Consider the following 24,650-nt stretch of genomic DNA (forward strand, 5'->3'; position numbering starts at 1 on the left):
TTGTGTGTGTGTGTGCATGAGCTTCACGTGTCTCGGAGGAAGGGCATGAAGCCAACCGAATGTCGTATAATAGTGGAGAGCTGACTGAGTGTGGCATGCCTGGGACTGGTTGGGAATCGGCCTAGACTAAATTGGGGGGAATACTGAACACATCTCAGTGACTCTGTTATGGTTGTTCATTCTACATGCGCTGTCTTGAGTATTTCAGAAACTGCTGATCTCCAGGGATTTTCACGCACAACGTACAAAAAACAAAACAAACAAACAAAAAAACAAAAAAAAACAGGAGAATGGCCAGACTAGTTCGAGCTGACAAGAAGGCTTTGGTAACTCAAATAAACAGCTTTGAGACTGCAAAATGTCCTACACAGATGAATGTATGACTGTTTGATGGGATTTCAGAAGTCACTGTACATTCCACATTAAAGCTGTATTTTTACAAAATAACCAAGAGAAGTTTAGTCATCAGTGCCAAGTACTCTGCTGAGTAGTCATACGATCTGACTGTGGGATAAAGGTTATGAAAGGCCTTAATCTCTAGGTAGATGATTTCATCTACATATATACGCACACGCACACACACACACACACACACACACACACACACACAAACAAACTTGCAACAGGACAGGTTAGCTCCACCTCATTCATAAACACAGCTCCCAGGAAACTCCCATCCCCGATCATGAGATGTGGTGCTCCACTCCCTCTCTGGCCAGTTCCTCTCTCCATGCTTCATCTATATGCTCTGAGTCACAAATCAGTAACACAAGTTGTTATACACCTACACATCACATATATATATATATATATATATATATATATATATATATATATATATATATATATATATATACACACACACACACACACACACACACACACACACACACAAACGCGCACACACACACACACACACACATATATATATTAGTACAGACATCCTAACTCTCCCGGAAGTTTCGTTGATGAACAGTGGGAGCGTGAGTAAGATCTCTAATGTCTAATTAAAACGGTGCAATCAAAGTAAACATAAGTAAAACAATATGTCTGGAGGCAGTGAGTAACAGAAACCATAAGGTATAGTGAAAGTGAGACTTCATTAATTATCAGTGCTTTTTTGTGCATCCATGAAAAATAATGCATACATTCTTTTATATAATATAAACTATGTTAATGTAAAGTTTTAGTCTGAAGTAGGGCTGCAACTAACGGTTATTTTCATAATCAAATAAACTATTTTTTAATTTTTTTATTTATTTTGATTAATCGATTAATTGGATGAGGAGGACAAACTTACCTTTTTTTTGTTTATTTAACATAGAATCCACAAACTGAGAGTTACAAATATAAACTTCAGACTAAAACTTTACACAACTGTTTGTCCAATTATATAAGACTGAAAAGAACCCAATACACACAGACACACACCAGAATATACATTATTCATTTAGGACTGTAGTTTAATTCAGTGCTTTTTGTGCATCCATAAAAATAATGCAGTAATACTTATATATAATATAAACTAATATATAAGTTTATATTATATAATAGTATTTACGCATTACTTTTTATAAAAGGTAACACTGACATAAACAGTAAACTGAAGAAAGTTATTGTGGGTGACTCTGGGTATTAGGCTAAGGCTAGCGGCGTCGCATTATGTGCGTATGACGTCAATTAGGAAGCGGCTTACACTTCCAGTTAGTAAAAACCCGCTAGTGTTCCATTTGAGACGATATTACCTTTCTCAAATTCATATATTAGACGGTATAGTACATAATGCATAGTGTAAGTGTACGTCATTCGGGACACAACTTTAGTATTTACTCTCCGAGGCGTGTTTTCGGAACAGAAGTAACGTAATGAGTAAACGCACCCCGTGCCGCACGCAGACCAACTATTCGATAAGCAGACTCGTTGACAACGATTTTCATAATCGATTATTATCGATTTTATCGATTAGTTGTTGCAGCTCTAGTTTGGATTTGTAACACTCAGTTTGTGAATTTCATGAAAATAAAAATAAAAATGGTACGGTATGTTTGCACCCCCCCCCCCCCCCCCCCCCGATTAATCTTAAAAACATAATCGGCCGATTAATCGATTATGAAAATAATTGTTAGTTGCAGCCCCAGACTGAAGATGAATGAATGTATGCAATTATGATATTGGTTTTACAATCACACTATTGCTAAATGTCCTAAAATGGCTCACTTGAAACATGACTTATATATCTTGCTAGCTAAGCAAGTGCAACAGTGTGGATTAAATATATTAATCAGATCCTCAATTCAACAAGAGTTAAGAGTTCATATAAATGAAATAAAAGCGGGAAATGGGGAAATGAGATGGTGTTTTAGCAGCCAGTTTAGTACTCTTAGAAGATATCTTGGCAACATTTTGATGCCATAAACTGTGAAAAAGAATACTGAAAAGGTTTGGACACCCAGCTGTAGTCAGTTAAATTAAGCCCTTAAGACAGAATAATGTAAGATTGAAATTTTGTTTCATAATATCAGTGCTGATAACTCAATTTATGGCAGCAAAAATTGAATGGTACTGTTCCAACAGTGTTGACATCCAAAGAAGAACGCAGGGTTCTGCCATGTCCTAAATCCAAACTGAAACTCTCCTAACATATTGCTTTTAACATAAACTGAAATGTGAGTCTGTTTGGAAAACGTTTTTTTTTACTTCAAAACTTCATTCACTGGCCTTCAAATGGAAAAGTGAATGTGTTTGATTACAGAAAACGAAGGGAAGGGGGGATATGAAGAAGAAAGGTAAACGCCCTCATTGTTCTCTATTATTATCCCCTATTGGAAGCATGGTGTGTCCCATGCAGAGTGGAGCAGGTTGAGCAGGTTTTCCACCACCCACCCAACGTGCCATACTGTCCAAGATATTTCTCCATTTGATGAAGATGGTGGTAAACTGAACTAAGATATATTCCCCCCTTTTTTTTAACAGGGAGCCAATAGACATGTCACAAATTAAAAACAAGTATTAAAATGACCAGGAGTAATTCACGAGCCTCGTAGCCATGTTTAGGTTGCATGGTGCTGCTGCCCTGCAATTAGCCAACATTGACATTTAGGGCTGACTCAGTCCCACACCCTTTTAAACCAACATGCATGGTGTAATTCCAAAGTTTAGATGAATTGCATTGGGATCTACTTCACAAGCCAGAGAGAGAAGCGAGCTCAGATTGTGAGAAGGCCATCATGGTGTGGAGGCTGGACAATGATGGATCTTTATCAACAACAGGACAGAGAGAAAAGCGAGAGAGAGAGAGAGAGAGAGAGAGAGAGAGAGAGAGAGAGAGAGAGAGAGAGAGAAGGAAACAGAGAGAATTGTGGTAATGACAGGACAAGGGCCAAACAAGAAAGAAGAAGGGAGCTATGTGCAGGCTGGTACAGCTAGAACATAGCTGGCAGTGTGTGTATGGGGTTGTGGGGGGCTATCTGTAGGGGTTATAGTGCAAGGGTTGTATTTGCCATGGATATAGTGGGATGTTGGATTGCCTAAAGACACTAGAAACCCTCATCCTTCTCATCCCTTCCAATCCTTTTGTCCCCTCAACGCTTTTCATGCCTTGCATCCTGTCCTCAAGCCCTACCAATCTGACCTAGATCTTCACACTCTCCCAGAGTCATATCTCGTAAGCTTTTGTTGTTTGTTATTTTGCTGTATGACTTAGAGTTTCTCCCTGGCCTTTGGCAATATCTGTTTTACCCATAGTCACACTGCATCATTTAAAATCTAAAAGCTACTTAAACTGGTTCTTCAGCGCACCAAACGAAGAACAAATGTAGGTTATATCTGCTCTTCAGAAACAAGTTTACAGCCTTTATGGCCTTTGGACCTGAAGTAGCCTCCTTGCAAAGAACCAATACCAACAGATAACAATCTCTGGTGTATTTAATTGCAGACCTCATAATCTGGTCTTTTTTTCCTCAAGTAAACCAATATCAGCAGTTTTGTGGTAGGATTTCAACAGGGTGTAACTTCCAGGCTAACGTTCATTCAAACCTCCACCCATCTCTTCAATCCACCTATTCCTTCTACAGATAGAGGCAGAGTTGAACTCTACACTTTACTCCATCTGAACACAACACTGCCTCAGATAAAGGTGTAGTCTGGATGAATTTAGTCACAATAGCTATCATCCACAGGAGTGAGAGGAGTTCACGCAGTAGTCATTGTAATTGCCTGGAATGTGAATGGCATTATCCAAAAGTGTGGGAGGATATAAGATTGATATGAAAAGCTGTTGTGGAACAGAAAAGCATCTGTGGTAATATGGAAGTGACATGGATAGGGTGGGATAAAGGGTGATTGTATGATTGCTGCTCCACATCATCAAAATCAGAAATGGGTTCAAAGTCCACTGTGATGTCAAGTACAGAAATACACAAGGCCAGAGCGATTAATGAGATAGAGAGGGACAAGACTTCACTGCAGCCATGAAGCACAAAATAATTATCCCGGTCATTTGATCCCATTCAAAAAGGTAATACACTGATTATATGTTAATGCTAAACAGGGTAGTTACAGTGTCACAGATTCAGGGTTAGCCACAGTGTATGATCGAATGTTTACCTAACTGCTGACGTTTTCAAAAAAACCTGATTTCCCTAACACATATCAATCTGTTCAGTTGTTTTACCCAGTTAAATACCTTACTCCAGTGTTTCTCACCTTTTTTTTTTTTTTAATCTGGCTGTAATTAAAATTTTCACAGCCCCCCCCTTCTGGACTGCCCTAAAACACACTACAGCAACCTCCATTTCCATGTTCCTTAATTCATTCTCAGAAACGTTCAAACCTTAACACCCCTAATACTAAATACCTCTTTTTTATTTCAGAATACTATGCCCATATTGAAATATATTCATCACTGGGACACATACGGGGAAAATCCAACAAAGGATTGGCGATGGCCACGTATTGTTCCGATTGTGTAACGCTTCAAAGCCTATTTGCACACACTGATTCAAATGAAACTCAGCAAGCATCCCATACTCGACACATATTATCTCACTGCTATCAGTGTCCACAGGTTACACAGCCCATGCGAGCTCATCCTTGTTAATGTTTAACCCTTATCATAATGGTGCCATGATACACGGTTGGACAGCAGAAAACTGATAAAGACGGTGGTGGATGAGCATTTGGAAGGACTGTCCATTCATTATAAGGCATTGACCTGTCACTAATCAACCAATGAGTCAATGTTACTAGTGTTATTCAGAGATGTCACAGAAGAGTCCCAGAATGATTTCAAAACGAAATGCTTTAACAAAGCTACGTGCAAAACCTAAAATACTGACTAAAATTCACTATAACTTGGTGATTCCTCTGAGTCAACATTTTATTTATGCCAGTCTTTAATACACAAGTTTTTTAGGTTAAAATAAAAAGTCTAAGTGTTGGCTTTAAACAAAACATCAATTCAACAATTTAAATGAGAACAAACCAGCACTGTTGCAGATGAGCCGGTTTAGTATTACACATTTGCGTAGACATGCAATGCACACCAAATGTGAGGGTTTTGAATGCAGAGTGCACAGGAAGGCATTCAAATTTGCCTTGTTCTCACCACGCTGTAAATTCCAGGCTTCGACAAGAGAGCGAAACTGATCTCAGGTCAGCTCGGAACTTCTAGTCAAGATTTAGGGCGAGGCAGCGTGAGTCTTTTGCTACACAAACAGGTATGTTGGTGATGCATAAGCTCCTGCACAGACATCTGAACTAACCTGCCTGGCCAGAAACTATTAATTTATTTCAGTGTTCGGTGCAGTTTCTGTCCAGCTCTCTTTCGTACTCATTGAGTTTCAGGTAAAATTGTGGAGACAAAGGGTATTCTAAACACAAATTAAACCGTAAGAAAGACGGATGACCATATTTGTCATATTGTTTGTTATGGAATGGGCACACAATTCTGCTTTGTCAATGGGCAAGAAAAGCACAGAATGACACTGGAGGCATGTGACCTATAAAGCATGAGTGGACGTTGAGATAATGTAATAGATCCTCTAAGGAACTGTGTGACAGGTGGAAGGTGTGGTTCACCTGCTGCTAGAAATGCAAGTGGGGGAGAAAAAAAGAGTGCAGTTCAACTTTAAGACCAGACGGTTTGTGGAGTAACAATATGAACAGTTACACCAGACAATATAAATATATATATATATATATTAGAATTGATGCAATTATGGAAGATCTTTTCAAGCAAAGCATAAAAAGCCTAACATGTCCAACATGTGCATTCAATTTGCACAATGCATGCAAAAGGCTTCCTTTGCATGCACAGATTTGCACAAAAGTACTTAAAAAGCCCCAAAAGCACCTGTTTCCCCGGGTTACCAGTGCAGTATAATAAATTCACCATCATTTTCTCAAACCACCTTTTCAAATACACCTTCAGCAGCAGGAAAAAGACCTGCCACAAAGACACTGAAAAGCCAGAGTTGCTTTTAAGCTCAGTATCTCCACTTTAGTTGCCATTTCATTATGAGGATGAAACACAGAGAATGGAGCAAGGACAAAACAAAGTTTCATCAGATTCAAAATGCCATTAAGGATTCTCTGCATAACCGAGCTGCTGTTTTCTCCTTCAACACCAAGTAGCCATGGATTACTGGTGTACTATGGTGCTGCAAACCAGCTAGCGATGTTCAGGTGTGAAGATTGAACAATAGGCTGGTGTAATTTCTTTAGCATTCAGAGGAACACCATTCGTAACAACTTTATTACCCGAAGCCGGGTTTACAATGGACGATTTGCTGTCAAAGGCAAAAAAACCACACATCGTAAAAGAATTATTTGGTCACGAGAACAAAGGTCATGAGAAATCATGGTCATGAGGCATTTTTCATGAAAATCTCAGGGTGTAATCACTACTTGGACGGCATAGGATTACACAAAATTTAAGGGGCAGTTTCAAATATGGTAATGGAAATTGCAAAATGTAAACAAAACATGCTAATGGACAGAAAAATATACACTTATTATTTCAAGCTCACTCTGAAGAATGTTTATGTGAGAGCCTGTTTTCTGAATCGCTCGGATTGTTTATCCTTACAGGATCTTTATCACACAATTCGGCCAAATTACAGTTTCCAAAAAATTTCCACAAAATGTTTGTGAAGTTCCAGGACAAATACTGATGCATACTTGAGAGAATCTGAAAAATCATGAGGTAAGTGTAGCAGTAAAAATGGGTAGGAGTTAGACATGTTCCAAAGCACGTGATTGGTGAAACATGGTGATGTGTGCATGTATGCCTCTTAACCGAGCACTCAAATCATATCTGCTCAAAAAAAAAAAAAAAAAAAGAGGATGGCGGGACAACATACAGCAAGACAACCAAAGCACTAAACCACTAATTCAGCTGTGGTTTTGTTATCAAAGTGTGTGGCCAAGAGGATCACCTGATCTGCAACGTGATGAGGACAAAGAACCGCTGAAACAAACAGGAAATGAAAGCATGCAAAATGCCCAGTATTATTATAGATCATAAACGTCAGGAAGTCAAATTTCTTTGACTTAAATTTATTTCTCTTAAATTTAAAATTGAAATTATAACTTTTTTTTACTCCACTGACCTTCTTCATGCAACTTGGTTTGTGTATTAAAGTTATAATCAGAGATCTCATATGCTCACAGTTTTAGTTAGTTATTCACTAGTAAATACTCTGCACCCAGCGATACAGGAAAAGTGTGTGTCGTTTTTATTTGGAAATGTCGCTGGCATTTCCACTTTTCAGGAAAGTCACAATGTCAAAAGCCTTTGTTGACATGTGGTTAACAAGTCTGCCTCGCACCCCCAGGATTAGGGGTTCAATTCCTGCCTCTGCTCTGTGTGCGCAGAGCTTGCATTTTCTCCCTGTGCTTCGGGGGCTTCCTCTGGGTTTCCTCCCCCAGTCCAAAGATATATGTTATAGGCTGATTGGCATCTCTAAATTGTCCGTAGTGTGTGATTGTGCCCTGCCCGCCCAGGGTGCCCCCGACCTTGTACCCCACGTCTCCTGGGATACATAAAAAAAATTTTTTTTAAAGTTTATTTAATTTTCAATGGCCAAGTTTTCAAGGGAAAAGTGTTTGTCTTGTGATCAGAAGATGCATCTGATGCATTTGTTTGACCCCTTTATATCCGAAAAATCTGGTCTCATTCTATTTCTCATTAGGAATTCTAGAAGAAACATTTGTGACAAAATTGAGACAATGATTAGAGTTGTGTAACCATGTCCTATAAGATTTTGATGGTGCCTCCATGTTGTCGTAGCCTACAGTCATGTGAATCTTCTCTGAAAGTGAAAACCTTTTCCTTGAGTTTCCTTGTGATTTCTTTGTGATAAGTTTCACTGCTCCCTGTTTAAAAGTGCAAATATTTGCCCATTTTGCCACCTTGCTTGCATCATAATGTTGCGTTGTACACAATAGCTGTGCATGTTATTTAACCATGGACCAGTAATTATTCAGTATATTACTGTGTAATGATTGCTGTACTTTTGGGAAAGCATCATATAAATAAATGGACACTGAATTGATTACAACTACCATGAGCACTATCAGGCATTCCCATCATGGTAAAATTACAGTGATCTCATCTTCAAGTGCTAGATATTAAATCAGACTTTTTTTTTTTTTAAAGATGGGTTCCCTTTTGAGTTCCTCTCAAGGTGTCTTCCTCAAGTTGTCTCAGGGAGTTTTTCCTTGACACTATCACCTCTGGCTTGCTTAATAAAGATATAAATCTATATCAGATTTCTGTAAAGCTGCTTTGTGACCATGGCTGTAGTGAAATGTGCTATACAAATAAAACTGAATTGACCTTTCTGAAATGGACTCAGTAGTTTGTTCACAGTCCCAAAGTGACGACCTCTTAATCAATAATGTAGTGGATTTATGCTATTTAATGCTTCAGCTTCCAGGACCTTCTGATTGGTCCAGAGTTACATCCTTTTAATAATCCATCACATTAATATTTGGATGGAGATATATATATGGAGACCACACACATTAAAAAAAGGTTCTTGAAGTTGTTCTTCTAGTGTATTAGCGCATGATGAATCTCTCCTAACATTTGTCACTCTGTACACTTCTGCTTATAGTCTGACACCCCTGAAGGCATTTAGAACTCAACAGGAGGCAAAACTCAACTATCAGCACTGATACAGTCACGGTCAATTTCTGAATTTTTCCACTGGGAGTTTTGTCTGACGTTTTCACCTAGCAGGCCATCCTCCAGGCGAGGCAGCGGTACTGTGATGTAATTAGTGAGCCAGTGCTGCTCCAAGTCCCGGATGAGCAATCTTAAGGGCACCAGCTGTGTTGGTGGTACGTGGTAATTAATCTTCGCTTGAGCCACGCTACCTATGCTGTCTACACTGATCAGCTTCATTGCCTGTACCTCTTTCTGCCCTCTCTCACTAACCTCTCTTTATCCAGGAGTACAGAGGGAACCCCATAGGGACAAGACACATAGGCTCAAGAGTAACAAAGCAACAGCAGCGAGTTCCCGTCACCACAACAATGCAAAATGGTACAAACAACATCCTTACTAACAGCCACATGATAATCTTCAGCCACGCAGCATATAAAGATTACACTGACCTTTCTGATCAAATTTGGGATTCTAAGTGAAAGATAAAGATATTGTAGATTTTGGTTTGCATGTTGGTTTCTATGCAGGCATGCTGAAACAAAAAGGCTATTGACAGCAAAATGAGATTCATATCCATGCAGCGGAGGCATTCCAGAGAGTGCACTGGAGAGCCGATCCCTGCCCTTGTGCATTCTTCTGCTGGACGACACGCTAATGGATGGAAATGACTGGTGGCTTGTTATGCTGCATGAGGCATTTGTTTTTGCTGGCATGGTTTGGTTCCACTTGTCACCGGAAACAAATCAAACAAGTTCTTATGACTAATCACATTTATGCTACGATGAAGCATATTGTCATGGGAGTGGTCTCCTCCAGGATGACTCCGCCCCCATCCACAGGGCACGAGGACTCACGGAAGGGTTTGATGAGGATGGAAATTATGTAAATCGTATGCTCTGGACTTCACATTTATCAGAGCTCAACCTAATAGAACATCAATTGTAAATTTTGGAGCGACGTGTCAGACAGCGCTCTCCATCACCATCACCAAAATTATCAACAAAAAAAAGCACATGAATCTGGCAGCTCATTGAGGCCCAACAACTTACTAACACACTTAAAGTTGTTTTTATGCCTCCTCCACTGGGAGAGTGGGAGAGTCATTATGTTTTTTTAGGATGTCCGTCCATCAGTCTGTTCATCCATCCTAGATTCTTGTTAGAAGAACCAATGGCTGAATGTTTGCAGGATTTACATGGAAATATTAGATTACATTTTGGAATTGATCCAAACAGGATCAAGGTCATGGCAAGGTCAAATGTCTGAAAAGTTTTTTTCTTTAATAACTTCCCTCCCTCACATTTTAGTACTATACATGATATTAAAGGTAGTTCTGGCATACAAATTAGTAATAAGAAGGACTAGACATGTCAGCAGATGTGGCCCGGTTGAAGCTACTGGAGTCGACTTACATTTACATTTACGACATTTGGAAAACGCCCTTATCCAAAGTGACTTATATTTATCTAATTTTTATACAATTAAGCAGTTTGAGGGTTAAGGGCCTTGCTCCATGGCCCAGCAGTGGCAGCTTGGCAGTGTTGGGATCTGAACTCATGACCTGCCAATCAGTAGTCCAACATCTTAACCACTGAGCTTCCACTGCCTGGCTTGTTTTTCTTTAATTTAGCCTATTTTGTTGTCTATCGCTTCCAAGATAGCAACTAATACAGTTATTTTATGCTAAAACTATAAGATGTGCCTCGTTCCTAATCCCTAACATGCTGTTCTTTTGCATAGAGAGACAATATTATTATTTAAAAACAATAAATATTCTCCTAAAACAATCAATAGTGCATGACGTACACTGCCTTTTACATGCTTAAAGCAAACTCAAAGCTGCTTACATCATCCAACTACAAGTACACAAACAAAAATGTTTACAGTGCTGGGTTTGGCAGCCGAAACCGTAACCGTGATACCCCTGCTAGTTCAATGCCCGCTGGGTCACAAACACATTTGTGGCATTTGAACTTCCCGACACATTTCAGCCATATAAGTGGAGCCAGTGTGTATGACTGAATAGTGTGTGGATCAGTGAATCACTTTGCAGGTTTTCGGCTTTCTACCCGACATGAGGCAAGTGTTTGACCCTTAAACTTTAGGCATCATGAGTGGTGCCAAAAGGCACTAAGGACTAAGGTTATATGGTAAATTATACTGACAGATATTAAAAGGCAAAACAATAAAATGTTCTAACGAAATGAAACAATAAAATGTGCAAGAGGCAATAAGATGCTATTGCTGCTGTACAAACGCATTCTCCAAGACCTGATAAGGCCATAAACAAGAGGAACCTGATCTGAAACCCAACGTCAGAGCAAATTAGCACAGTCACACTGACTCAAACGGTTCTATATTATATTATTATCACATGGTAAAGTTTTCTCTGAGGAGACACTTATTGACTGTCTATAGAAGGTGTCTCCAGTGTCAGTGCTTACATCTGTACCTAAATTTTCTTGAAATAGGAAAGTCTTGGCATGTTGCTGTTTCTCAGAGACATGACAAGCTGAATTTTCTTATTATCTTCAAGAAAGAGAATAAAAGAGAGGCTGGAAGGGCAATGAGTGTTTATAGCTGTTAGCCATTAGCCAAGTGATAACAGGTTTCGCAGATGTTCTACAACATTAAACCAACATTAGTCATAACATTATATATATATATATATATATATATATATATATATATATATATATATATATATATATATATATATATATATATATACACACACACACACACACACATACATATGTTTAATGTTGGTATAAAGTTGTGGAACATACACACACACACTCACCATCCACATAGAAACACCTGCACATTTTTGCAATTATCTAATGAGCCAATCATGTGGCAGATACAGCCGAATGAAGAAAACACCAGAATAAAGAAAAAGTGTGACCTCTTTGACTTTAACCGTGGTATGGTTGTGGTTGTTGGTATTTCAGAAACTGCCGATCTCCTGCAAAATGGTTCGAGCTGTCAGGAAGGAAATAGTAACTCATATAATCACACTTTACAACTGTGGTGAGCAGAGAAGTATCTCAGCATGCACAACACATCAAACCTTGAGGAGGATGGGCTACAACAGCAGAAGACCACACTGGGTAACAGTCCTGTCAGCCAAGAACAGGAATCTTGGGCATAGGCTCACCCAAACTAGACAGTTGAGCATTAGGGGGGAAAAAATCACCTGGTCTGTCACGTGTTTGGATGAATAGATAAATACATGAAAGAGTAGGTGTGCAATTGTTCCTAATAAAGTGCTCAGTGAGTGTATATACAGCATATATGGTGCATTGTCCTTTTATTTCAATAAATACAAAAATATTAGTGTTGGCAAAATGCTGTGGTAGAAGAGGAATAAAACACCTCTGGATGTGCTGGTATTGGAATATAATCAGTATAATTTGGGGAAGTAACAGTAACTCCACTAGTCATTTAGCTGACTCCACCCCCTTGTTGATTATTTTCCTGTCACAGACAGCACTCTCTGTCATGTATTATTCCTTAAATATTGTACAAGGATAGCAAAAAGACAAAAAAGGTTGATCTATTAGGGTTCAGTTTGTTAAGAAGTGTTTTTAAGTCAAGTATCACCTCTAAACTAAAGGAAGCTGTCTGAATCAAAGCAAAATGTGTCAGAGAGAAAGTCTATAAAAGAATTTAAACATTAAAAAAAAAAATGTCCATAACTGAGCCTTGAGTCTATCTGTGTCTGCAAAGGTGCTCAAAAATACCCATATCTGTATCTGTATTCTTATTTCAACCTGAACTGTGCGCAGTCTATACCAGAAAGAAACATTGGAAAAAACTGAGGCAGAAATGGCAGCACTGTCAGCGTGGTGTGTGAAATTGGACGAGTTCTGACAGTTCCTCAACCTCAGTGACATCACTCCAGTTCATAATTACTTTCAAATAAAGAGGTGCATGAGACTGTTTTTTTTTTCATCCGGCACATGCATTTACTATTTTTGCTCAGATAGCTAGATAAATAGCCTTTATTGATCCTGAGGGAAATTGCAGCGTTACAGTAGTGGTAAAAACAAATATTTACAGGTAAACATACATAAACATTTTAAATAGCACAATGCAAAAAAATAGTATAATCTAAAGAGATGGAGCATATCTCTACACATAAAATATGTAAACAAACTCTGTAAAGAATGCATTTAGATGTGTGCAAATGTGCAAGAATGTGGAATGTGGAACTATTACTACTACTACTCCTAATAATAATAATAACCACAGGAACAATAACACTAATAACAATAATAATAATAATAATAATAATAATAATAATAATAATAATAATAATAGAATAATAATAACCACCGGAACAATAACACTAATAACAATAACAATAATAATAATAATAATAATAATAATAATAATAGAATAATAATAACCACCGGAACAATAACACTAATAACAATAACAATAATAATAATAATAATAATAATAATAATAATAATAATAATAATAATAATAGAATAATAATAACCACCGGAACAATAACACTAATAACAATAACAACAACAACAACAACAATAATAATAATAATAATAATAATAATAATAATAATAATAGAATAATAATAACCACTGGAACAATAACACTAATAACAATAACAATAACAACAATAATAATAATAATAATAATAACCACAGGAACAATAACACTAATAACAATAACAATAATAATAATAATAATAATAATAATATTACTATTACTACTACTACTACTACTACAAATAATAATGGCAATAGCAGCAACACAGGTTTGTATCTGCCCCCTGACCTTTTCTGAGATTTTACTCAAAAAATAAACAAACTATTAGCCTAACATATACTGTCCTTTTACTAAGGATGAATGAATGAATGCTGCAAGTGCATCTTCAATGTTAATGCTCTTTCCTTGTTCCACGAGCATCAATCTGCTTGCTCACACTTGCTCTCCTATTCGTATCTGTATTTGTATCTGCTTGCAACGCATTATCTGTTCATTCTGAATAATGTATTCATGTTTAGATACATCCCTAATACACACAAACATTAGTTACTTCACGTTTCATTCTTACTCATTCAGGTTTGTCAGGCTCATCACAGTGCAAGAAACAAAAATAACTCAATATCCAGCATGTTCAGCTTTTTTAATCAGATATACCTGTGGTTGTTTTGTGTGTTAAAAAATAACAACCAACTATTCTTACAAAGAATGTACGTACACTGGCACAGTTAAAGCCAACAGCGTTACGATTTTAATATCTACTCTTGTGTAGTGTAGGTAGTATTCTATCTACAACACGTCTATAACATGTACAGGATCCAGTCCATCTGTGAAGGTCAAAGTTGCATGTTGATAGTTCTTTGAAACTGACCAGGTCGTGAATGAATTTCCACCGAAGTGAAATATTTTCCGTGTGGTGTTGCATTGTTACCTAAACATGCACTGTTCAAGAGAAACTTTCCATTCACAAATCTCCATTACACAGTTATCTGAGATGGTGGTGCATAATCAGATAACCTCATAGGCTATCTGTTGTTAAATGATTCTAAAGTGTCTCTGGTTGTGTTCAGACAGCAGTAATCCGATTTGTTTTGGTGGATCCATGAAGATTATGGCAGATGGAGAAAAACAAAATCCAATCTTATTCAGGTCACGTTTGAAAAAAAAAAAAACGATGCGTAAAAAGATTTATTGCTGTGCCTTTCATATGTTTGCCTTTCATTCAGTTGCATGCCACGACTTTACCTCGGAGACATGCGACAGGAATAACAGCATGGGGCAAAACAAGCATGAAAACAGGTCAAAGCAGGAGACTGAACAACAAAAAGGTGGACTTTTGTTTTCTTTCGTTAAAAGCACACCCAGGAGAACGGTAACACGAATATCAGTCACAATATTTATGTTGAATACAGAGAGAACTGTGACTAGACACAGACCTTATATACAGTAAACCATTATATTCAGCAAAATCCCTACAGTCCTAACCATATACAAGGAAATGTGATAAGCGAGCAGATACAACTGCAGTCCGAACAAACATTTTAGAATGAAACACCTGTAATGCAGACATGTTATGACACAATCTTACATATTGGATTTCTATGAGCTATCGCCATTGGCGACTCTGAATGCTTAGCTAAAACATACTTTGTTAATTAATAGAATAAAATGAAAAAAAAAAACTGAAAGGAAATTCTCTTATATCATGTACTCTCATATTTTGAAGTGTCCTAAGACACCTTGGATACGGGGAATACTGGGTTGTAGTTTCTGTTTGTGTGTCTCTGTGCTATTAAATACCTATGATGAATGTATACATTTAATTACCTCTTTAAATAAGCTGATCAACTGCCATCCTTTCTTATAGCTGGTACATGTATTTTCTGTCTCTTGAAAAGACTTATTTTTATAGTGTGTGTTGTGTGTTTTGTTTTGTCTATCTGTCTGGCCCCTGCACCAGTAGAAACTGTCCACGCACTGCTGTTATCAATGTGTATAAATACTCTTGGTTTGCATGAATAAACTCGGATGTCTATTTGAGCATACATGTGATAGTGTGTGATGTGATATTTTAGGCTCCCCAGATCGATCTGAAACGCTCTGAGGAGAACCACACTTTCTAAGCACAAAACTAAATGTTAATAGATGTAATTGTAGAACAGGCTGGAAGGCATGACAGAAGATCTGAAAGGCATAATCTGAGATTCCTGAGATACATAGAAATCTAACAGTTTGGTGTCAGAAATGTGATTAATCCGGGCCCGTGTAAGTGTTTTTCTTTCCTCCCTGGTGCGGTGTAATTCCGAACCCATAATTACATAATCTGAGATTTGGAGATTTGTGAGATACATGGAAATCTAACAAGTACAAAGGTATGGAAATGGAACCAAAAAACAAGAGCAATCACAGCCCAAAATCGCACTTGTGATAGCATCAACCTAACCCTTTGTTGACACTGGTAAGTGACAGGCAAGCCTTCCTTTTCTGTGCTCATGCACTCAATAACACTGAAACGACAACCATTTGCATTGAGATTGTTTCAATTCTTTGTTGACGTGATAAACCAACAAATGAAAACCACAGGCTTGAATGATTCCTCGGACCAATCCTATGGCGCATGTGGTCTGATGTTTCTTTACTTTAATTCCTACACGCAGTTCGTTCCATCTATTTTCCATACCACTTATCCTACTCAGGGTCGCGGGGAGCCTGGCGCCTATCCCAGGGAACTGGGGGCACAAGGCGGGGGACACCCTGGACGGGGTGCCAACCCATCGCTGGGCACAATCACACACACATTAACACACTACGGACAATTTTGAAATATCAATCAACCTACAATGCAAGTCTTTGGACTGGGGGAGGAAAGTGAAGTACCCAGATGAAACCCACAAAGCACGGGGGCACAGTGCACACAGGGCAGAGCCAACTCCAGAGGTGCAAGGCAAATGTGCTAATCACTAAGCCACTAAGCCACCATGACCCCCTGCAAGAGAAAGAAAACTTTATAACCATGATTTCATCTTAAAACTTGGAAGGAAGTAGCAGAGATTGTTGGTGTAGTTGGTGAGTGTATGTAACTGATACGCTTAGCTTGTTTTGCATACTGGCAACAAAGCCAGTAAAAAGCTTTGCACTTAATATGATAATCAAGCAAACAACTTTCACAGCATTTAGTGTATTATTTAATTTGGTTCATTAATTGGTTATTTAAATTGGTTCATTTTTGAATAGCTACTAGTGTTTCTCACCGGAACAACAACAAAAAACACAGCGCTGGGAAATGCACACACACAAGAAACAGTAAGTTTCACGTAGCACACGCACACCTACCCACACACACATTACACACAGATTTATGGGGTTATAAGGTTCACAATAGCAGTTTGTACGAGCGAGTGATAAACAAGAGTAGTGCTTTTTCACTGCAAACAATGAACAACACGAGATGGGTAAAGAATGCGGCACACTCAAGTTTGCTTTATGGACATGATGACAATGCACATCCTTACATCCAGCCTTCAACACACACACACACACACACACACACACACACATACACATAGAGGAAATATACACTTATTTTGCTTTAAATATTGTCATCGTACGAAGTGGCATTTTAAGGGCCAGACTGTGACATTCACTAACTCACAAATATTAAGGAATGTGTGTCCACTGAACACACCGGACCCCAACAGTGCAGAAACAAGATCATGAACGAACAGCTAACCCTGGACAACACCATGGACTGCTCATATGTTCCATGAGCACAATGGAAAGCTTTCAAAAGAACCATTTTTTGGGCTACACCTGATTGTCTCAGACAAGCCAGACCGGTCTGACACTTTCTCCCTCTCAGTCTGGGTCTCACTCTCTCTCTCTCTCTCTCTCTCTCTCACTCTCTCTCTCACACACACACACATACATACACTAGACTGTTTATAAGGGTGTAGTTAACAAGTTCTCTCCTTTGTACTACAGAAGCAAAGATGTGTCAGTGATGCAATGTTGCTTTAGAAATTATATATATATATATATATATATGTATATATATATATATATATATATATATATATATATATATATATATATATATATATATATATATAAGAGATTTGTCATATAAGAGGTTTGTCATTGAATGCAGCTGTATTACATCAAGTGCCACCAGAACAGTGGTGGAAGGAAGAATCCAGTGTATTGCCTGTAGGCTACCTGTAGAGTCTTCTAATGTCTGGCATGGTCCAGACAGTCTCAGTAACAGGTACCCATAGACTTTAGGCTTCCTAGTGAGATTGTTTGTAGGCTGCACTATCGAGGAACATCCTTAACCTCACTAAAGACTAGTGCCTATAGTCTCCCTAATGCAGAGCGCATGTAAGCATCTTAAAATAAACCCCGGTTGGTCTCTATTCGTAAAACAGAGCATTTGTTGTCTAATGCTCTCTCTTGTGAGGAGCCCTAAGATGATACCCTAAAGATCAGTGCCTATAATCAGCCCTGTAAGGAGTACATGTCCCGTAGACTCCCTATGAAGCTGCACCCTAATAAGAAATACATACTCTTACTAATACAGAGCTCCTGTAGGGCTTGGACCTTGGTCTCTGAAGAATAATGCCCACAGGATCCCTAATGCAGAGTACCAGGAATCTCCCTAACGCAAAGAGCATGTAGGCTCCCTAATGCTAACCACAGGCTGTTTTTCGAACAAGACGCACCATTAGGTTTCCTGGAAAAAATTTTCCTAAAGAGGGCATGCGTATGGTTATTGATATATAATTTAATATAACATGAGATAAGATCATATTTCCTGGTTTGCAAAATGTCTGTGGTGTGGTGTGGTGTGGTGTGGTGCATGAAGAGCTTCCACACCATTTTCTGACCAATTAGACATTTTCTCATATGGAGAGGGTCATGCTTTCAATCATGCAAGTTTTCCAAGCTGTCCCAAATGTCACGTACACAAAAAAGAAAAGAAAAATATATTATAACAAAGGAAGAAGAATTAGTTAACTCAACAGAATGTACGGCAAAGGTTTTTAAAGCAATACTGAAAATCACATGCGAATGATTTCGATCTGATTGTGCATTAAAATAATTTCCATTTCACAGTGTGTAGTGTCCATGTGTGTTTCTTTAGGGGCTGTTTTAAAAGGTTTCACCCTGGCCTGGGTAATATGAATGGCAGCCCTGCTGGTATGCTACCTAATTCTTAAAGTATTCATAGGCCCAGCTAATATCAAATGCCTTGCCCTTTTCTTGATAGCAGTCACCTAAGTAGTAGCCTATTCCTAGACGAATGAAAGTCGTCGACACACCTGTTGCCTCTTCTGTTCTTTACTCCTCTATAGCAACCCATACATAACCGTTCTGACACACACTGATAAACAATGTCGAGCAGAGGCCACCACCCTACACAGAGTCCAGTTCCACCCACACCTTACACACATGACAGACCTCATAAACCTCTCTGCACGCCTTGATCAACTGGATTAGGTGTGGTAGGAAAGGAGGGTGGAAATCAGCTCTGACAGGAGGGGTGGTGAATACTGATCTACAGGTTTCTCAAGCGTGTAAGCATTAACAAACAAGTTAACACACTGAACAACTTCAAATAGTTTTACAACAGGTGCATCATGGACAACAGCCGAATTGCAAACGACTCCCTTTATACGCGCACTATATAGTACTGCTCATGTAATGCTTTTTCACACCCTACCCAGTGCACTATATATTGAATTTGGGATTTGTCGGTTAAAATGAACGGAGAGCTGTCATCTCTATAACTGTTTAGTTGTTATTTTAATGAATTACTTAGTGTTTAATTCAGTAAAAGTGCGTACCTCTGTGTGAATCTGTGTGCAGTCCTTGTCGATATCACCGATGTAGTACTGCTCCAGCCACCGCCGCGCGTTCTCCGAGTGCCGGTGCGGAGGTCCGTCCAGCTGCTGGCTGATGTCGCTCCCAGAGCGGCGTAAAATCAGCGCCTCTCCGCCCGGGTGCATCCGCAAGAAGCTGGTCACATCGTACACCCGCGTCCCCACCAGCACCCAGCATGACTCCTTCGTGCAGTGTCTCGCAACTTCTTGCTCCGAGAAGTAGCGAGTGGACACTGAGGGAGACATTTTTAAAATTTATATATGTGTATAAGTATATATATATATATTACAAAAGTATATCCAGGTATCTGGTAAGATAAAACTGGAGGACTTTTCTTGGCTCCCCCGCTGAGCGTCCAGCTAAGCGCTACTAGCTTCTGATTTTTCCAAACCCACGTCTTAGCAACCAGCTTATTAGTATCTCATGAATAATTCATGAGCTAGGTCTTGTAGGGGTTTGGTCCGGCTAGATGCACCTGTTACACCAAGGATGAAAAATCATTTCATTTGAATTTTTCTTCGATGAATTAAAAATGTGCTTGTTTAGTTAGCTTGTTTTTTTTTGTTTTTTTTTTTAAAAATATATATATATATATTTTCAAAAAAAAAAAAAGAAGATGAAGGAAAAAAAGGAATTTCAAAACGGTGTTTAGTGCATGCTAAACTTCCTGATTGTGGCATTTCCGCCTACTGGCATCTATTTGCATATATTCAATTCCATCTGTTTGAGAAGGTAGAAAGATAATAACTGATAACAACGTTTACCTAAGGCTCGTCTGTTAGCCGTTTTTTTTGTTTGTTTGTTTTTAAATCAGGTAAGTGGTTAGTTGGTGATTAGTTGAAAAATTGTGAAACATCACTTGTCACTCGTCGTTTAACCCGAGATGATGGGTAATGTTTGAAACAAGAGCGCCCCCGTGACCAAAACAATCTGGTCAAAGGAGAGCAAAAACCCACACAAACCACTGGCTCTGTTATATATAGCCCAGTGTGGTGGTTCCTAAACACTATCCTGCACATTTAGGTGTGCTCCAAACACACTTAATTTAATCAATCAGCTAATTTAACAGCCCTCTCTTTAGTTGAAGTGAGTGTTCCCCTGATTCAAATGTGCAGGACAAGGGGTACTCCAAGATCAGGAATGCCTTAACATACATGTTCCTAACTTTGGTCCTGGACGACCCATTTATTTTACATATACATTTATAAATACATTTATCCATAGCGACTTACATTTCTCGTATTTATACATCTGAGCAGTTGTGGGTTAAGGGCCTTGCTCAAGGGCCCAGCAGTGACAGATTCATGGTGCTCGAACTCATGACCTTCTGATCAGTAGTCCAGCGAGCCCTTTCCTATACATTTGAGCACATCTGATTCCATCCATCAATCCATTTTCCATACCTTTTATCCTACACAAGGTCATGGGGAGGCTGGAGCCTATCCCAAGGAACTCAGAGCACAAGGCGGGGTGGATGGATGGGGTGCCAACCCATTGCAGGGCACAATCGCACAATTTCGAAATGGCAATCAGCTTACTGCACATGTCTTTGAACTGTGGGAGGACACTGGAGTACGTGAAAGAAACATCCGAAGCACAGGGAGAGCATGCAAGCTCCATGCACGCGAGGGCAGAGACAGGATTCAAACCACCAACACCAGAGGTGCAAGACAAGCGTGCAAATGAGCTAGCCACTAAGCCACCGTACCACCCACATCTGACCCGTAAACGGAAGGGTCACTGCAAGTCAATATAAAGTTATTCCTATCGGGATGGGAGTGGACTCCATTCCATCCAAAGGGCATGTGGGCTCACTGAATAGTTTGATGAAGATGAAAATGATTTAAATCATATGATATGGTCTCCACACTCACCAGATCTCAACCCAATTGAACACTTATAAGAGATTTTTTTTTTTAGTGATGTGTTAGAAAGCACTCTCCACCACCATCATCAAAAGAGTAATTGAGAGATTGTCTTTTGGAAGAATGCTGTTCATTGCTCCAATACATTTCCAGAGAATTGTAGAATCTGTGCAAAATTGCATCAATGCTGCTATAGTGATTGTGGTTGCCCAGCACCTTATTTTTTCCCCTTTAATTTGTTAACCATAAATAAAACAAAAGTTGCTTTACTTTATTTTTATTAAAATAATTTTTTTTAAAAACAAAAAAAAAAACTACAGCCCATGCTGTCACTACGCTTGTCATGTACTTGGCTGTAAGACTTGAATGACTTTTGTCCCTCGTATACTGTAGCATTTATGGAGAGGGCAACTGGGTCGGCTGGTTTTAAGGCAGTAAATAATTCACCAAGATTGAAGCATGATTTTTTATTTATTTATTTATGTGAGACATTGAGGAGCATGGGGTCATTACTTAGCAATGTCTTTGTCTCTAGCAGATAACGTTTTTTTATTTAAATGAAGACATCTTTCTTATAAGGTATGTAACTCAGGATTGCACTAAATAATAACTTCATATCATACCTTTTATTACTCAACCTCATAATTGAGCACTCTTGCAATAACCACCTCTCAGTTGTTTAATGAGTCAGTAATCTATTTACAATATGACAACACTTATTGTCACAAGTGGGGAAATTCTTCTTTGACTTTTCAACCAACTTGAAAAATCGACTTGTTATTATTAGATTAAAAAATACACACGCCCTTTTTTTCAGATAATGCAACACTATGCACTGCACTTTTCTTCTTAAGAACTGCATGAAGACCTGCACGAGGAGAACACATGGAATATACACAAGGAATATACATATTACAAACCATCTCAAATATCACATGAATTCCACATTGTTTGCTCTCAGCATACCCACTATTCTTCAACCTGTGGTATCGTTCAGGATGACTTAATTGCTAAATCGGCTTGCCATCATCTTGTGCAGACTTTCAAAGAACAGGTTATGTAATGTTTAGTTAATGTATCTGACTTCCTCCAATATCTCCCATCAAGTTGGACAGCTTTCAAGCGCAAATGGACATGGCTACACATCATTTTACTCCAGTTTCACCTCCAGGCTGCAGTATTGGTCAGTGAAATCAGTCTGCTATTGCCGGAGATGAACCGGAGCACAGTAGTGTGATCAAGCATGTATCCACAGTTCAACAGATCAAAAATCACGTAAAACCACTTGTTTGAAACCCTCATACTTGCTAATATTCTTTGTTAGAAGATACCACAGATTAAAAGATTTGCAGATCTGCTGAGAACAAAACACCATGATAAACAGTTCTAAAGTTAGATGCAAAATGTCACAGAACGTGTTCTTTGAAAAACTCCAGGTCTATTTTAAGTTACAGAAAAGCATGCTCCCTGCAAACACATTCCTTCATGAATCAATCCATGCATTAAAAATGAAGAACCTTCTACGGGTGAAAGATTTCACATATATATTTTAATAGAATATCTTACTTAAAATCCACATAAGCCCCACTGGAAACATTGCTATGTCTTTGTGTTAATGTGGCTATTGGGTAATTGTAGACGTTAGAGAAAAGGTTCATGAAAATGATCATGAGAGAACCAAGTGTCAGTTTTAGGTTTTAGCTGGCTGTATGCCATAAATGGATTTAGAGTTGTAGGGCAGGTTCTATAAACTTAAAAGGATATGTTATTCAAAAATCCTAGCTTCGATAAGTATGTATAAATGTTGGCATGGTACATTACGTTCTTGCTGGATTTATTTATTGTCTGGTTTGACCAGTTTTGTCCTTCTCTAGCTGTGCAAAGGTTATTGTATGAGGCTAAATAAAAACATTCAAAATGCAACATGAATGGGAGATTATTACTATTCAAATGTATTTCAAATATTGGCCCTGTAAAAAAAATGTATTCGTATATTAGAGATAGGTTCTATTTAGTGCACTTTTTTGACTTAAGCACCATATTTTGAGTTTGCACATGACTGTAAAGAGGAAAGTCTTTTTGTAAAGAGGAAAGTTTTCTGACGATACAAATACCTCTTATTCTGTATACAGAAATTAGATGAGATATGCTCATTTAAATATCGACGGTCATCACAATTTGTATTTTGAAAAAGAAGCCCTGAAGTTTGTTATAAATATTCACACAATGTAAATTTAAATACATTGGAACAATTATTACGTAATTTATAAAGCTCCATTAAAAACAGCCAAGATACACAAATCCTGTCATCTCATCAGCTAAATGTAGCTTTCTAACAAATTGTAGTAAATGAGAAATTCAGAAATATACAAACTGTTTGAATTTCACAACAATGTTGATATAGTACACTCGCAGAAAAAATACTACACAGTGCCTTTACTTGTCACTGTGGTGCAACATTCAGGGGGACCTGACTGCACCTTTAGAGTCTATCTTTTACCTAGAAAGGGACAAGAAGTGTACCTTTAAATTATTACTTGCATTAAGGAGCAATTATGTACTGTACTTTAAATCATTTTAAAAGTACACTATATGCACATTACCAGGTAAAAGATACATACCACAGGCATACTACAGCTACAAAAAAAAGTTCTAGAGAGTGTAATTTGGAATTTGAGGTATTATTATTAGAAATCAGAAACACCAAAAAAAATATATAAATAAATAAATAAAAATTGTCCACTTTTTTACACACAGTTTAGGTAAAAGTATACCTAAAATCTGGTACCTACACAAATACACCTTTCAAAACTCTGAGTTAAGACAAAATATTTTTTCACATATACACTTGCATACGTGTGTAGGCCTGTTTATCTCGTTTACTACTTTTAGATTTCCTACTTAATACATAGTAAACTGTGTTTACTGGTTTGTATTTCTTTTAGCACGTCATAGTTGGCTGGACAGCTGGTAAAACCTGTATGTTGAAGTCAGCCAGAACGTGCTTGATTTGGTTTTTAACTAGTCTATTGCTTTGGGTCTAAACTGTGGAACCTGTACTGCCCTTGTTTGGGTTTGATCACATGTGTGTTGATACAGCTAACTGTTCATTATTGCTGTGGAATGAGATTGTTCTTTTTTTTCACACAGTTGTTCATAAGCTTCTAGATCCTCACTGATTTATATACAGGTTTTTTTGTTTTGTTTTTTTTTAGCAC

General features: G+C 38.2%; 1 protein-coding gene and 1 long non-coding RNA gene across 2 annotated transcripts in view; one reads left to right on the forward strand and one right to left on the reverse strand.

The window, feature by feature from the left end:
- The window catches only part of fa2h (fatty acid 2-hydroxylase), a 38,070-nt gene extending 18,104 nt beyond the window's left edge, over positions 1–19,966 (reverse strand). The window contains exon 1 of the mRNA XM_017474032.3: positions 19,531–19,966. Within this exon, the coding sequence (XP_017329521.1) occupies positions 19,531–19,812 (282 nt within the window). The 5' untranslated portion in view covers positions 19,813–19,966. The remainder of the gene's footprint in view (positions 1–19,530) is intronic.
- Positions 3,311–13,683, forward strand: LOC128633493 (uncharacterized). The gene is made up of 3 exons (XR_008396907.1): positions 3,311–9,345; positions 9,457–9,550; positions 12,127–13,683. It is a non-coding gene; the product is annotated as an uncharacterized LOC128633493 (long non-coding RNA).
- Positions 19,967–24,650: the final 4,684 nt, after the last annotated feature.

The sequence above is a fragment of the Ictalurus punctatus genome, chromosome 8, assembly GCF_001660625.3.
Source record: "Ictalurus punctatus breed USDA103 chromosome 8, Coco_2.0, whole genome shotgun sequence".
Taxonomy (NCBI): Eukaryota; Metazoa; Chordata; class Actinopteri; order Siluriformes; family Ictaluridae; genus Ictalurus; species Ictalurus punctatus.